Source organism: Pezoporus occidentalis, unplaced genomic scaffold (genome assembly GCF_034315485.1).
Source record: "Pezoporus occidentalis ecotype Australia unplaced genomic scaffold, CSIRO_AGI_Poc_V1 ctg379, whole genome shotgun sequence".
Taxonomy (NCBI): Eukaryota; Metazoa; Chordata; class Aves; order Psittaciformes; family Psittacidae; genus Pezoporus; species Pezoporus occidentalis.
Genome location: NW_026915701.1, coordinates 54,249 through 66,702, shown reverse-complemented (window position 1 = coordinate 66,702; position 12,454 = coordinate 54,249). Strand labels below are relative to the sequence as shown.

Genomic DNA, 12,454 nt, shown 5'->3' with positions numbered 1-12,454 from the left:
GAGCAGGATCTGACCCCCAAGCCCTCCAGCAAGCCCCCTTCGTGCTGCCCCTTCTCGCCTCTCCCTCTTCCTGATGGGGATGCAGAGGTGGGATGCTGGCGGGACCGTGCAGTGATGGAGCCTCCAGCAGCAACGCCACAGGGGGAGTTTCCCATTCCCAGATTCCCATTGCAGGGATGAATCCCAGCCAATTGAGTGCTGGGGTGGGGTGGGGGGCAGCCACGGAGAGACAGAGACCCCCGGACCCTGCGCTGGGATGGGGACACGCACCCAGCACTATGGGGAATAGGGAGTGAAGCTGGGGCCACGGCAGGCAGGGGCTGGGGCCATCGGCACCCATGGGTGCAGCACCCGCTCCATCTAGTGGCAGCCCGGTTGTCACCAGCCCCACCACTGATGGCGCTTTGAGTGGGGCAGGATCGTGCCTCCGGGCAGGCAGAGCTGAGGGGTCCCATGTGCTGGCTCTGGCCATGCAGGGGGACCCCTGCCCACCCACAGCATCCCCTTGGCACCCCCCTTAGGGCTCCCCGAAAGGAGATGTCCCCAGCGGAAGGGATCCTAGAATCATGGAACCACCTCCGAGCTCATCTCCATCTCCCCTCCGGCAGGTTCAAGCCATTCCCCTTGTCCTGTCCCTACCTGCCCGCACCGGGGTGCCCCACGGCTGCCCCACCAGCACCCAGAGGCTCACCCAGCCCTTGACGCGGAAGGGGCAGGGCTGGGTGCAACCCAAAGAAGGGTGCACCCAATGTCCCCCTCCCCACCCTGCCCTGAAGGGCTGCACCCATGGATGCTTGCGCTTACTCAGTGCCACCCTGAGTCACCCCATGGCAGTGCCTTCAGGGCTAGAGGAAGCAGGGACACAAAGAGATGCCAGGTCCCAAACAACGAGGGAGAGAAGGGAGAGACCCTGGTGGGGTTTTCCCCCTGCTATTTGTGGAGGTCCTACATAAACACAGGGCGAGCGCGATGGTGCACGCAAGGGCAGCGATGCAGAAGCAGCCGCTGCGTCCGGAGGGAGCTGCAGCGAGCAGAGGTAGAGGGTGATAAAGGTGATGCCATCGCTTGGTGGGTGCTCTTGGGGGTGCTCAGATGTTCTGGCAGCAGGGTCCTTGCCTGCCCTCCTGCTGCGTGGGCAGCACCCGGATGGGCTCGATGCTGGTGCTGGGGCCGAACTCGGGCTCCGGTTGCCCCGGGATCTGCCGCTGGGACACGATGCGGTAAATCTCTGCCAGCAAAGGGGAGAAACAGGAGCTTGAAGGGAGGGTTTGAGTGGGGGACCCCCAAAACACACAGCTCCAAGGGGGCAAACGCCCTCATCTCCCCCCTGCCATGGGGAGCAGGATCCCACCGCAGCAGGGTCCTGGGAGAACACGGTGTCCAAAGCCACCCCCTTACCCGTGAGGATGGTATGGAACGCCGTCTCCACGTTGGTGGAGTCCAGAGCAGACGTCTCCAGGAAGGACAACCCATTCTTCTCTGCAAGGATGAAGGCGAGCTCATACCGGTGCCAAGATCCGCAGCTCCGGGATGGAGACGGGGACAGGGCAGGATGGGGAGCGGGTACCTGCAAAGCTCTTGGCCTCATCGGTGGGCACGGCGCGGAGGTGCCGCAGGTCGCTCTTGTTGCCCACCAGCATGATGACGATGTTGGCATCGGCGTGGTCCTGCAGCTCCTTCAGCCACCGCTCGGCGTTCTCGTACGTCAGGTACTTGGCGATGTCGTAGACGAGCAGAGCCCCCACGGCCCCACGGTAATAGCTGGGGCACAGCGAGGGGACGCGTCACAGCAGGGCCCTGCGGTGGGGAAACACCCCACGGGGAGGCGAGGGGGACTCACGCGGAGGTGATGGCGCGGTACCGCTCCTGCCCGGCCGTATCCCAGATCTGAGCCTTCACCGTCTTGTTCTCCACTTGGATGCTCCTGGTGGCAAACTCCACGCCGATGGTGCTCTTGCTCTCCAGGTTGAACTCGTTGCGGGTGAAGCGCGAGAGGAGGTTGCTCTTCCCCACCCCAGAGTCCCCAATGAGCACAACTTTTGGGGGGGGGGGACACAAGCACAGGGTCAGCCCCGCTGGACACCCACAACCACCTGAGAACACCCCTCGAGAGCGTTCCTGGACCTTGCCAGGAGTTCCCTGCCCAGCTCCAGGGATGGGAAAGCTCCATACACATAAAACAGGGAGGGGGGAAAGCAGAGGCAGGACCCATGTGGAGGCAGCCGGGCCAGAGAGGCCAAGCACAACCGGGTCTCCTCTGCAGCCCTGAAGGTGCACAGGAGACCTGGTCTGTAAAGAAGCATTTTCCTCCTCCTCCTCCTCTTCCTCCTCCTCCTCCCTGGCCGGTCCCTATGGAGCCCGGTGAGACAGGCTCCGGGACGCTTCATCTCGCAGCTCCCCCATCGAGTTTGTTGAGTTTATGACTCAAAGGGGTTGGATTTTGATGCTATTTAGTTATTTCTCAATGCCCTCGCTGATGATTCCGAGCATTCCCGGGTGCAGGGACACCCCCCGCGGGACCCAGCCTGGGGGCAGGATGCCGGGGGGGGTCTTACAGAGAAAGAAAGGACAAGGAGGACTCGAGCAGCATCCTCCACCCCGCGCACTAAAGCAGTCGGTGGGCTCTGGTCTTGCTGCCTCTGCGAGCATCACATCCCTGACACATCGCATCCCAGCCCGGAGGTGGGGATGGGAAGAGCCTGGAGCTCCAGGCAGGACCCCCACGGGAGGTTCCAATAAGCAGCCATGCCCTGGACTCACTTACTCTGAGCCCCCCAGCAGCACAAGGACCACAAACACCCCCCTCAGCAGCCACAACCATGGCATCAACCATCCCAAACCACAGCAGCAACCTCCATGCCAACAACGCCATCACCCACCTTCCCTGTGCCCATCTCCCCAGCAATCCCCCCCCCCCCGGTCCCCATCAACGGGATGCTCTGTGTTATATCCCAGTCTGCTCCAGCTCCATCCCAGGGGCACCGCAGGGAGGCTGAGACCGGGCTCAGCTCATGGCAGGCATGGCCAGCGCAGGAGACCCACCTTTGAAGAGGAAATCGTACTCATCGTCCTTGCCCCGCATCCTGCCCAGCGCCGCAGCCCCGATCCCACTGGGGGCAGGCTGGGATTTCCGGGCCTGATCCAGCCCTGGACGGGGCTGTTCCGTGCGCACTCGGAGGTGGCCACAGCCCTTCCTCCTCCCAAACCATTGGCTGCCGGGGCTGCCCATCACCGGGAAGGTGCCTTCACCTGGGCCAGGTAAAGGGGCAGGTATGGGGCTGCTCCCCGGCCCTGTGAGACCTACCCCCCCCCGGCCCTGCATCCTGCATCCAGCTCTGGAGCAACAGCACAAGAGGGACCACGGAGCTGCTGCGAGGGCTGGAGCATCCCTGCTCTGGAGCCGGGCTGGGAGAGCTGGGCTGGGGCAGCCTGGAGAAGAGAAGGGTCCTCAAGGGGAGACCTGAGAGCAGCTCCAGTGCCTGAAGGGGCTGCAGGAAACCTGGAGAGGGGCTTTGGGATGCAGGGACAGGATAAGGGAATGGCTTTAAGCTGCCAGAGGGGGATGGAGATGGGATCTTAGGCAGAAGTTCTTCCTTATGAGGGTTTGGGGACACTGGGATGGTTGAATGGAGAAGGTTTGGATGCCCCATCCCTGGCAGTGTTCAAGGCCAGGTTGGACACAGGGCTTTGGAGCACCCTGCTCCAGTGGAAAGGGGCCCTGCCCATGGCAGGGGCTGGAACTGGATGAGCTTTAAGCTCCCTTCCAAACCCACCCATCCCATGGTTCTATGGCAGCAGGGAAAGGCCACCAGTGTGGCTGCGTGCCACCAACAGCGACAGCCAGGGCCATGCTCTCCATGCAGAACCACAGATGTGAGATGGGAGCTGGGCTGCCTTGCCTTGCCCTATGCGAAGGGAAAGCAAGAGCCCAGAACTGGGGGAATCCAGCAGCAATTCTCCCATTTCCAAGCATTTTTGGATACCTGCCTGAGGCCAAGACGTGGTTTGGTGCCATGGGTTAGTGGTGCCCTTGGCAGTGCTTGGATCAGGTCATTTCCAACCTGGTTGATGCTCTAAGCCACCAAGGATGTGGGGACACGGAAAGGCTGCATGGGAAAGGGGACACAGGGGGACCATGGCCTTGGGTGCCCATATCCTGAAGCGCATCCCAGAGGTGGGGACCACAGTCCCGCAGGAATTCCAGCTCAGCAAGCCTGCCTTTCACAAGTCCTTTAATGATGGTGTCACCATCACACTGGACACGGAGCTGCTCCCGGGCCCCAGCACCCAGCTCTGCACCGCGCAGCCAGGAGGCACCTTCCCTGGGTCCTGCCATCACGCTTGCCCCACACATAGGATGGGGCCAGAGCTGCGCCAAGGGCTGAGCGCTGCCACTTGGCTCCGTAGGGCTCGGGATGGAGACGCGCTCGGACACCCACATCCTCGCGACACGGCCCCACGGGAGCAGCCCCAGGGGCCGGATGAGGGTCGCAGAGGCTCCCATGGCTGGGCAGGGGGTCCTGGCAGGCCCAGCTCTGCATCCTGGGGGTCCCCGGGGGGGGGCTGCACCCCTCAAATGGCCACGCAACACGGGCGCTTCTCCTCCTGTGCCGCGGCCGCGCTGCCAGCGCTCCCGCTGCCCAGTGCCACCGTGCTGGCTTGGCCGCTCCTCTGCTTCTGCTGCTGCACCTTGCGGAAGATCTCTGCAAAAGAAGGGGTGCCGGGGGGGGGGCAGAGGGGCCGTTGCTCGTTGCTCACCTTCGGACCGGTGCCGCTGCTTCCCCTCTGCGAGCTGAGGGGTTACAAGGAAGCAGCTCCCTCCCAGCCGCATCCTTGCGGCCCCACGGGAACACCCTGCGCTGGGGCAACTTCCTCTTGCCCAACCTGGAGGAGTGCTTCACCCCGGGCTGGGGCATGGCACGGCACAGCCCATGTCCCTGCCCTCCTGCCCCAGTGCACCCAGAGCTGCTCCTGCAGGAGCATCACCCCAGCTCCATCCCTGTGCCCCCATGTCCCTGCCCTCCTGCCCCAGTGCACCCAGAGCTGCCCCAGTGCACCCAGAGCTGCCCCATCTCCATCCCTGTGCCCCCATCTCCCTGCCCTCCTGCCCCAGTGCACCCAGAGCTGCCCCAGCTCCATCCCTGTGCCCCATCTCCCTGCCCTCCTGCCCCAGTGCACCCAGAGCTGCCCCAGCTCCATCCCTGTGCCCCCATCTCCCTGCCCTCCTGCCCCAGTGCACCCAGAGCTGCTCCTGCAGGAGCATCACCCCAGCTCCATCCCTGTGCCCCCCATCTCCCCACGGCAGGTTCCACAACGTGCTGGAGACGTTGAGTCAGGAGCCCAGGACAACAGGAAGGGAAACCAGAGATTACAGGGGAAGGAGCTCCAACTCCCCCCCGGAAATGGGGAATGCCCAAGGGGCCGGGAGAACAAAGCCAAGGGAGCTCCAAGTGGAACGCCCAACAGGAGAGCATGGAACCAAACCAGCCAGAAAGACCAGAAACCATCCCCAAAGGGCTGCCGTGGGGCAGGGCAGAGCAGAAGCACCGTACAGAGACCCAGTGAGGGTCCCCCAAGGTCCTGCTGCCCCCCAGGACCCCCCTGCAGCACGGTGCTGGTGCGTGTACCCGTCAGGATGGTCTCAAACGCCTGCTCGACGTTGGTGGAATCCAGCGCTGAGGTCTCCACAAACAAGAGCCCGTTGTTGTCTGCAATGAGAGGAGCCGATACAGAGCCGGGCCAGGGCACAGCTCTGCCCTGGAGCCCCTTTGGAGATGTCCAGGTGCCCACGTTGATGCAGGTCCCTGCTGTCAAGGGGGGGGTCCCCAAGCCCCCCAGTCCTTAGAGCAAGGTGCCAGCCTGTACCTGCAAACATCCTTGCCTCCTCCATGGGCACCTCCCGAGCCTGGGCCAGGTCAGTCTTGTTCCCCACCAGCATGACGACGATGCTGGGCTCAGCGTGGTCATAGAGCTCCTTCAGCCACCGCTCCACCACATCGTACGTCTGGTGCTTGGTGATGTCAAAGACAACCAGGGCACCCACAGCCCCCCGGTAATACCTGTGGCAGAACCTCAGCATCACCCATCTAACACACACACACACCCTCAGCATCTTCATCACCCGGGTACCACGGGCAGCCCCGCTTTTGGGTCTCGCATCCTTACGCGGAGGTGATGGCGCGGTACCGCTCCAGCCCGGCTGTATCCCAGATCTGCGCCTTCACCACGGAGTCTCCCACCAGGATGCTGCGCGTGGAGAACTCCACGCCGATGGTGGTGCGGCTGTCGTGGTTGAACTCATTGCGGGTGAAGCGGGACAGCAGGTTGGTTTTGCCCACCCCAGACTCCCCGATCAGGACGACTGAGGGAGGAAAGGAGGAATCCTGCTGGAGCTGCCGAGGAGGGGAAAAGGCTGCTCCGAGGAATCCCGCTAACCTGAGCCGGGCCAGCCAGATGCTTGGTGCCTCGGCAGGGTGGCCTCTGCACTGCCACAGGGTGCACGGGCATCCCTCATTGCCTGGGCAGTGATGACATGGAACATATCCTGCTGGGTATGTATAATGTGGGCAGGGATGTGAGGGTGCTGAGGCGCTGGCACAGGGTGCCCAGAGAAGCTGTGGCTGCCCCATCCCTGTGCTCAAGGCCACGTTGGACGCAGGGGTTTGGAGCATCCTGCTCCTGTGCTCCCAATGCTGTTCGAGGTGGGTCACAGCCACCAGGACCTGCTGGCAGCAGCAGGGTGAGGGTCACCCCTTCTCCATCCCTCCTTGCCCCAGGGGAGCCCCAAGGTGCAGCTGGTGGCACCCAGGACACCAGGACCTGTGCTTGAGGAGCACAAGCTGAGGGGGGGGACACGAGGCTGGGCCCCTGCTTCTCCAGCCCAGGTCTGACCCCCGTGTCCTCCACGTGCCACCACCCGCACCCAAGTGACTTTCAGGCACCCAGGTCAATGGGCTCATGCGGTGCTTCTCCCCCCCCATAGGGCCGCAGTGTGGGGTGCTCCCCGTGCCCCCACGGACCCTGGAGCCCTCCTCCCCAGCCCTGACCTCACTGGGGACACACCGGAGGCCGCATCCTGCTCGCTGACCTCCAGCCCCTTCACAGTTCCCGGGACACACGGTATCAGCCGAGCTGCTCAGCACCACAGTGCGGGGGGCACCCAATGAAGCCCCCGGTCCCCATCCCTCCGCCGTCCCTGCTCCATCCCTTCTGCGGCCACCGAGGGGCTCACCCTTGAAGACGAAGTTATAATCCTCCTCGGCGCTGCCCATGGCGCCCCGTTTCCTGCTTCCCAAAGCCGGCGGCTCCCGGAGGCACCGATGGGAGCCGGGAGGAAGGAGCAAAGTTTCCTTTGCGCTGCGGGGCCGGCGGAGCGGAGCAGCGCAACGCAACCGCCCTCGCTCGAGGGGTGGGACCGGGTGTCGCAGCGCACGTCGGGCAGGTAATGGCACCCATGGGACACGGCACGGGGCGGCCGGAGGAGGAGCTGGGGCCGGGCTGTGGAACCAGCGTGGGGCAAGCAGGGCAGGACGAGACCCCCCCCCCTCCACCTTCTCCCCGAGCTCCAATGGGTTCCGAGCGCGTTTCCTTGTCTCTGCTGCCATCGTGTGAAAGACGGCGAGAACGCGAAGGGGAAGGGCCCCCGCTGCCCCCCCATCGCCCCAGTGCGGCTGGGCAGGGGGGCTCCGCTAGACCCACTCCCCTTGCCACGGGCCCATCGCATCCCTTCTCGCCCCAAAGCCCCCCCCCCACTCCAGCTCCCTTCGTTCGCAAGAAGACACACAAAGGCCGCCAGCATCAGAGACACTTTTTATTCCTCCCCACCCACAGGTTCTTTTTGCAAAGGCACCCCGAGCTCTGGGGTCGCTGATCAGCACCAAACTTCACGGGGTGGCACCTCCAAGCGCTGCTCCAGCGCTCAGGATGCGGCCACTTGCGTGAGCGGCTCCTCCAGGTACTGGACCAGCGCCTGAGCCTGTGGGTGGCATGAAGAGGGCCGGGGGGGGGGTCACACACCCCACACCCCCACACCCCATGTGCTTCTGTTAGTTCATATCATTGTATGGGGGCTACAGGAAGAGGGGCTAGGGATGCAGGGACAGGACAAGGGGAATGGCTTTAACCTGCCAGAAGGGGGATGGAGATGGGATGTGGGGCAGAAGCTCTTCCCTGGGAGGGCGGTGGGACACTGGGATGGGTTGGATGGAGAAGGTTTGGATGTCCCATCCCTGGCAGTGCTGAAGGCCAGGTTGGACACAGGGGCTTGGAGCACCCTGCTCCAGCAGAAAGTGTCCCTGCCTGTGGCCTCAGATGAGCTTTAGGGTCCCTTCAACCCACCCCGTTCTGTGATTCCATTCTATGGTGGCTCCTCCACCACCCCCATCCTCACCCTAATCTGCTCCTTCTCACCCCACAGCACAGACACGGCCCTGTGCCCCTCTGGCCCCCTCCCTGCCAGCATTACCTTGGCCTTCAGCATCCCAAATCCAACCGTCTCCTTCGCATACATGCAGAGCAGCAGGTTCGCCACCCGCGTGATGGCCACTCGCCCCTCCTGCCCAGGGAGAAACAGCACCCATCGCACCCAAAGCTTGATCCCGCGGGATCCCAGAGCCACCCCCTCGGTGTGGGGACACGACAGCAGTCCCCAGCCCCACGTACCATGCAGTCCATGAGGATGAATTTGAGGTTGTCCTCATTGAACGCCTGGTGCCCGTTCTTGTCATAGGCCACCCAGATGTTGCTGGCGATGGCCGCGGTGACCCTGGCATCGGTGTCCCCATAGCCTGAGTAGGCGAGCAGGGACCCCTCATTGTTCAGGAGCCTGTAAATGAGATGTGGGGGGTGTGTGTGGGGGAGTGGATTGGTGCCTCTAAACCCAGTGGGGCACCAGACCCCATCACAGCCCCCCCCCCCAAGCCCAGCATTGCTGCGGAGCAGGCACGAGCCTGGTGGGCAAGTACCATGCATGGTCCTGGTGCAACCGTGCATCATGTACCATGTATGGTTCTGTCACTGTGCAGCATGCACTGCACATCCTGCCATCTCCCCAGCACCCCAAACTGTGCTCCCTGCACCTCCCCAGCACCCTGCACTGTGCTCCCTGCATCTCCCAGTGCTCTGCAGCTCCCCAGCACCCCGCACTGTGCTCCCTGCATCTCCCAGTGCTCTGCAGCTCCCCATCACCCCAAACTGTGCTCCCTGCACCTCCCCAGCACCCCACATCTCCCCATCACCCCACACTGCGCTCCCTGCACCTCCCATCACCCCACACTGTGCACCCCGCACCTCCCAGCACCCCACATCTCCCCATCACCCCGCACTGTGCACCCCGCACCTCCCAGCACCTCACATCTCCCCATCACCCCGCACTGTGCACCCCGCACCTCCCAGCACCCCACATCTCCCCATCACCCCGCACTGTGCACCCCGCACCTCCCAGCACCTCACATCTCCCCATCACCCCGCCCTGTGCACCCCGCACCTCCCAGCACCCCACATCTCCCCATCACCCTGCACTGCACATCCTGCACCTCCCATCACCCCACACTGTGCACCCCGCACCTCCCAGCACCCCGCATCTCCCCATCACCCCGCACTGCACATCCTGCATCTCCCATCACCCCCCACTGCACCCCGCACCTCCCAGCACCCCACATCTCCCCATCACCCCGCACTGTGCACCCCGCACCTCCCAGCACCCCACATCTCCCCATCACCCCGCACTGTGCACCCCTCACCTCCCAGCACCCCGCATCTCCCCATCACCCCGCACTGTGCACCCCTCACCTCCCAGCACCCCGCATCTCCCCATCACCCCGCACTGCACATCCTGCATCTCCCATCACCCCACACTGTGCTCCCTGCACCTCCCAGCACCCCCCACTGCGCTCCCTGCACCTCCCATCACCCCCCACTGCGCTCCCTGCATCTCCCAGCACCCCGCATCTCCCCAGCACCCCGCACTGCACATCCTGCATCTCCCAGCACCCCACACTGCGCTCCCTGCATCTCCCAGCACCCCACATCTCCCCATCACCCCACACTGCGCTCCCTGCATCTCCCAGCACCCCACATCTCCCCATCACCCCACACTGCACATCCTGCACCTCCCAGCACCCCACACTGCGCTCCCCGCACCTCCCAGCACCCCACATCTCCCCATCACCCCGCACTGCACATCCTGCATCTCCCAGCACCCCACACTGTGCTCCCTGCATCTCCCAGCACCCCCCACTGCGCTCCCTGCATCTCCCAGCACCCCACATCTCCCCAACACCCCAAACTGTGCTCCCTGCATCTCCCAGCACCCCGCATCTCCCCAGCACCCCACACTGCGCTCCCTGCATCTCCCAGCACCCCACATCTCCCCGCACCCCACATCTCCCCAACACCCCAAACTGTGCTCCCTGCATCTCCCAGTGCTCTGCAGCTCCCCAGCACCCCGCACTGTGCTCCCTGCATCTTCCAGCACCCCACACTGCACTCCCTGCATCTCCCAGCACCCCACATCTCCCCATCACCCCACACTGTGCTCCCTGCATCTCCCAGCACCCCACATCTCCCCATCACCCCACACTGCGCTCCCTGCATCTCCCAGCACCCCGCACCTCCCCATCACCCCACACTGTGCACCCCGCACCTCCCCATCACCCCACACTGTGCACCCCGCACCTCCCAGCACCCCGCATCTCCCCATCACCCCACACTGTGCACCCCGCACCTCCCAGCACCCCGCATCTCCCCATCACCCCACACTGCGCTCCCTGCACCTCCCAGCACCCCACATCTCCCCATCACCCCGCCCTGTGCACCCCGCACCTCCCAGCACCCCACATCTCCCCATCACCCCACACTGCGCTCCCTGCACCTCCCAGCACCCCGCACCTCCCCATCACCCCACACTGCGCTCCCTGCACCTCCCAGCACCCCACATCACCCCATCACCCCGCACTGCACATCCTGCATCTCCCAGCACCCCACACTGTGCTCCCTGCATCTCCCAGCACCCCACATCTCCCCATCACCCCGCACTGTGCACCCCTCACCTCCCAGCACCCCGCATCTCCCCATCACCCCGCACTGCACATCCTGCATCTCCCAGCACCCCACACTGTGCTCCCTGCATCTCCCAGCACCCCCCGCTGCGCTCCCTGCATCTCCCAGCACCCCACATCTCCCCATCACCCCACACTGCACATCCTGCACCTCCCAGCACCCCACATCTCCCCATCACCCCACACTGTGCACCCCGCACCTCCCCATCGCCCCGCACCGCGCCCCCCCCCCCCGGGCCCCTCCCGGCTCCCCCCGCAGCCCCTCCCGGTCCCGGTCAGCGCCGGTTCCCCGCTCACAGCGTGCTCTGGACGCCGCCGGTGTTGGCCTGGCTCAGCACCTGCGTGAGGGCCTTGGGGCGCAGCATGGCCGCGCCCGCTCCGCTCCGCTCCGTTCCGCTCCCCGAGAGCAGCGGGGCCGGGGCAGGGCGGAGCCGGGCTCGCCTCGGAGCACGCCGGGACTCGTAGTTCCCGGTGCCCCGGAGCCCGGAGCCTGGGTCCCCGGGGCGGGGGGAACGCGCCCGGACACCCCGGGGGTCACGGTGGAGGGCGGCGGAGCCCCCAGGAGCGGGGTCCAGCCCCGGCCGGGAGTGGGAGCGCTGGGAGAGGAGTCAGGGAAGGGGGGGAGCTGGAAAAGGGGGTGCGGGATGGAGGCAGCTTGGGGGGGTGCAGCCCCCATGGAAGGGGTGCGGGATGGGGGCGGGCAATGGGGGTCAACAGGGATCCAGTGGTGGGGGTGCGGGATGGATCCGTAATGGGGGTTCAGGATGGATCCAGTAATGCGGGTGCAGGATGGATCCGTAATGGGGGTTCAGGATGGATCCAGTAATGCGGGTGCAGGAGGGATCCGTAATGGGGGTGCAGGAGGGATCCAGCTCATGGGGAGTGCAGGATGGATCCGTAATGGGGGTGCAGGGGGGATCTGTAATGGGGGTTCAGGATGGAGCCGGTAATGGGGGTGCAGGGTGGATCCGTAATGGGGATGCAGGAGGGATCCGTAATGGGGGTGCAGGAGGGATCCAGTAATAGGGATGCAGGAGGGATCCGTAATGGGGGTGCAGGAGGGATCCGGTCATGGAGGTGCAGGAGGGATCCAGTAATGGGGGTGCAGGAGGGATCCAGTAATGGGGGTTCAGGAGGGAGCCAGCTCATGGGGGGTGCAGGAGGGATCCGTAATGGGGGTGCAGGAGGGATCCGTAATGGGGGTTCAGGAGGGATCCGTAATGGGGGTGCAGGAGGCATCCGTAATGGGGGTTCAGGAGGGATCCGTAATGGGGGTGCAGGAGGGATCCGTAATGGGGGTTCAGGAGGGATCCAGCTCATGGGGGTTCAGGATGGATCCAGTAATGGGGGTTCAGGATGGATCCAGTAATGGGGGTTCAGGATGGATCCGTAATGGG

General features: G+C 64.6%; 3 protein-coding genes across 3 annotated transcripts; all 3 read right to left on the bottom strand.

The window, feature by feature from the left end:
• Window positions 1–217: 217 nt before the first annotated feature.
• LOC134170475 (ras-related protein Rab-11A-like) lies at window positions 218–3,177 on the bottom strand. The gene is made up of 5 exons (XM_062631847.1): window positions 3,043–3,177; window positions 1,841–2,036; window positions 1,568–1,761; window positions 1,399–1,479; window positions 218–1,228 (listed from the first exon to the last, which is right to left on the bottom strand). The coding sequence occupies exons 1-5, from the start codon at window positions 3,080–3,082 to the stop codon at window positions 1,089–1,091; spliced, it is 651 nt and encodes a 216-aa protein (XP_062487831.1). The 5' UTR covers window positions 3,083–3,177; the 3' UTR covers window positions 218–1,088.
• Window positions 3,178–4,546: 1,369 nt separating this feature from the next.
• RAB25 (RAB25, member RAS oncogene family) lies at window positions 4,547–7,359 on the bottom strand. The gene is made up of 5 exons (XM_062631862.1): window positions 7,232–7,359; window positions 6,166–6,361; window positions 5,866–6,059; window positions 5,628–5,708; window positions 4,547–4,703 (listed from the first exon to the last, which is right to left on the bottom strand). Exons 1-5 carry the CDS (start codon window positions 7,269–7,271, stop codon window positions 4,573–4,575), a joined length of 642 nt encoding a protein of 213 aa, XP_062487846.1. The 5' UTR covers window positions 7,272–7,359; the 3' UTR covers window positions 4,547–4,572.
• A 484-nt stretch (window positions 7,360–7,843) lies between these two features.
• Window positions 7,844–11,464, bottom strand: LAMTOR2 (late endosomal/lysosomal adaptor, MAPK and MTOR activator 2). Its single transcript, XM_062631860.1, has 4 exons — window positions 11,355–11,464; window positions 8,662–8,824; window positions 8,465–8,554; window positions 7,844–7,975 (listed from the first exon to the last, which is right to left on the bottom strand). The coding sequence occupies exons 1-4, from the start codon at window positions 11,420–11,422 to the stop codon at window positions 7,919–7,921; spliced, it is 378 nt and encodes a 125-aa protein (XP_062487844.1). The 5' UTR covers window positions 11,423–11,464; the 3' UTR covers window positions 7,844–7,918.
• Between the last annotated feature and the right edge of the window lie 990 nt (window positions 11,465–12,454).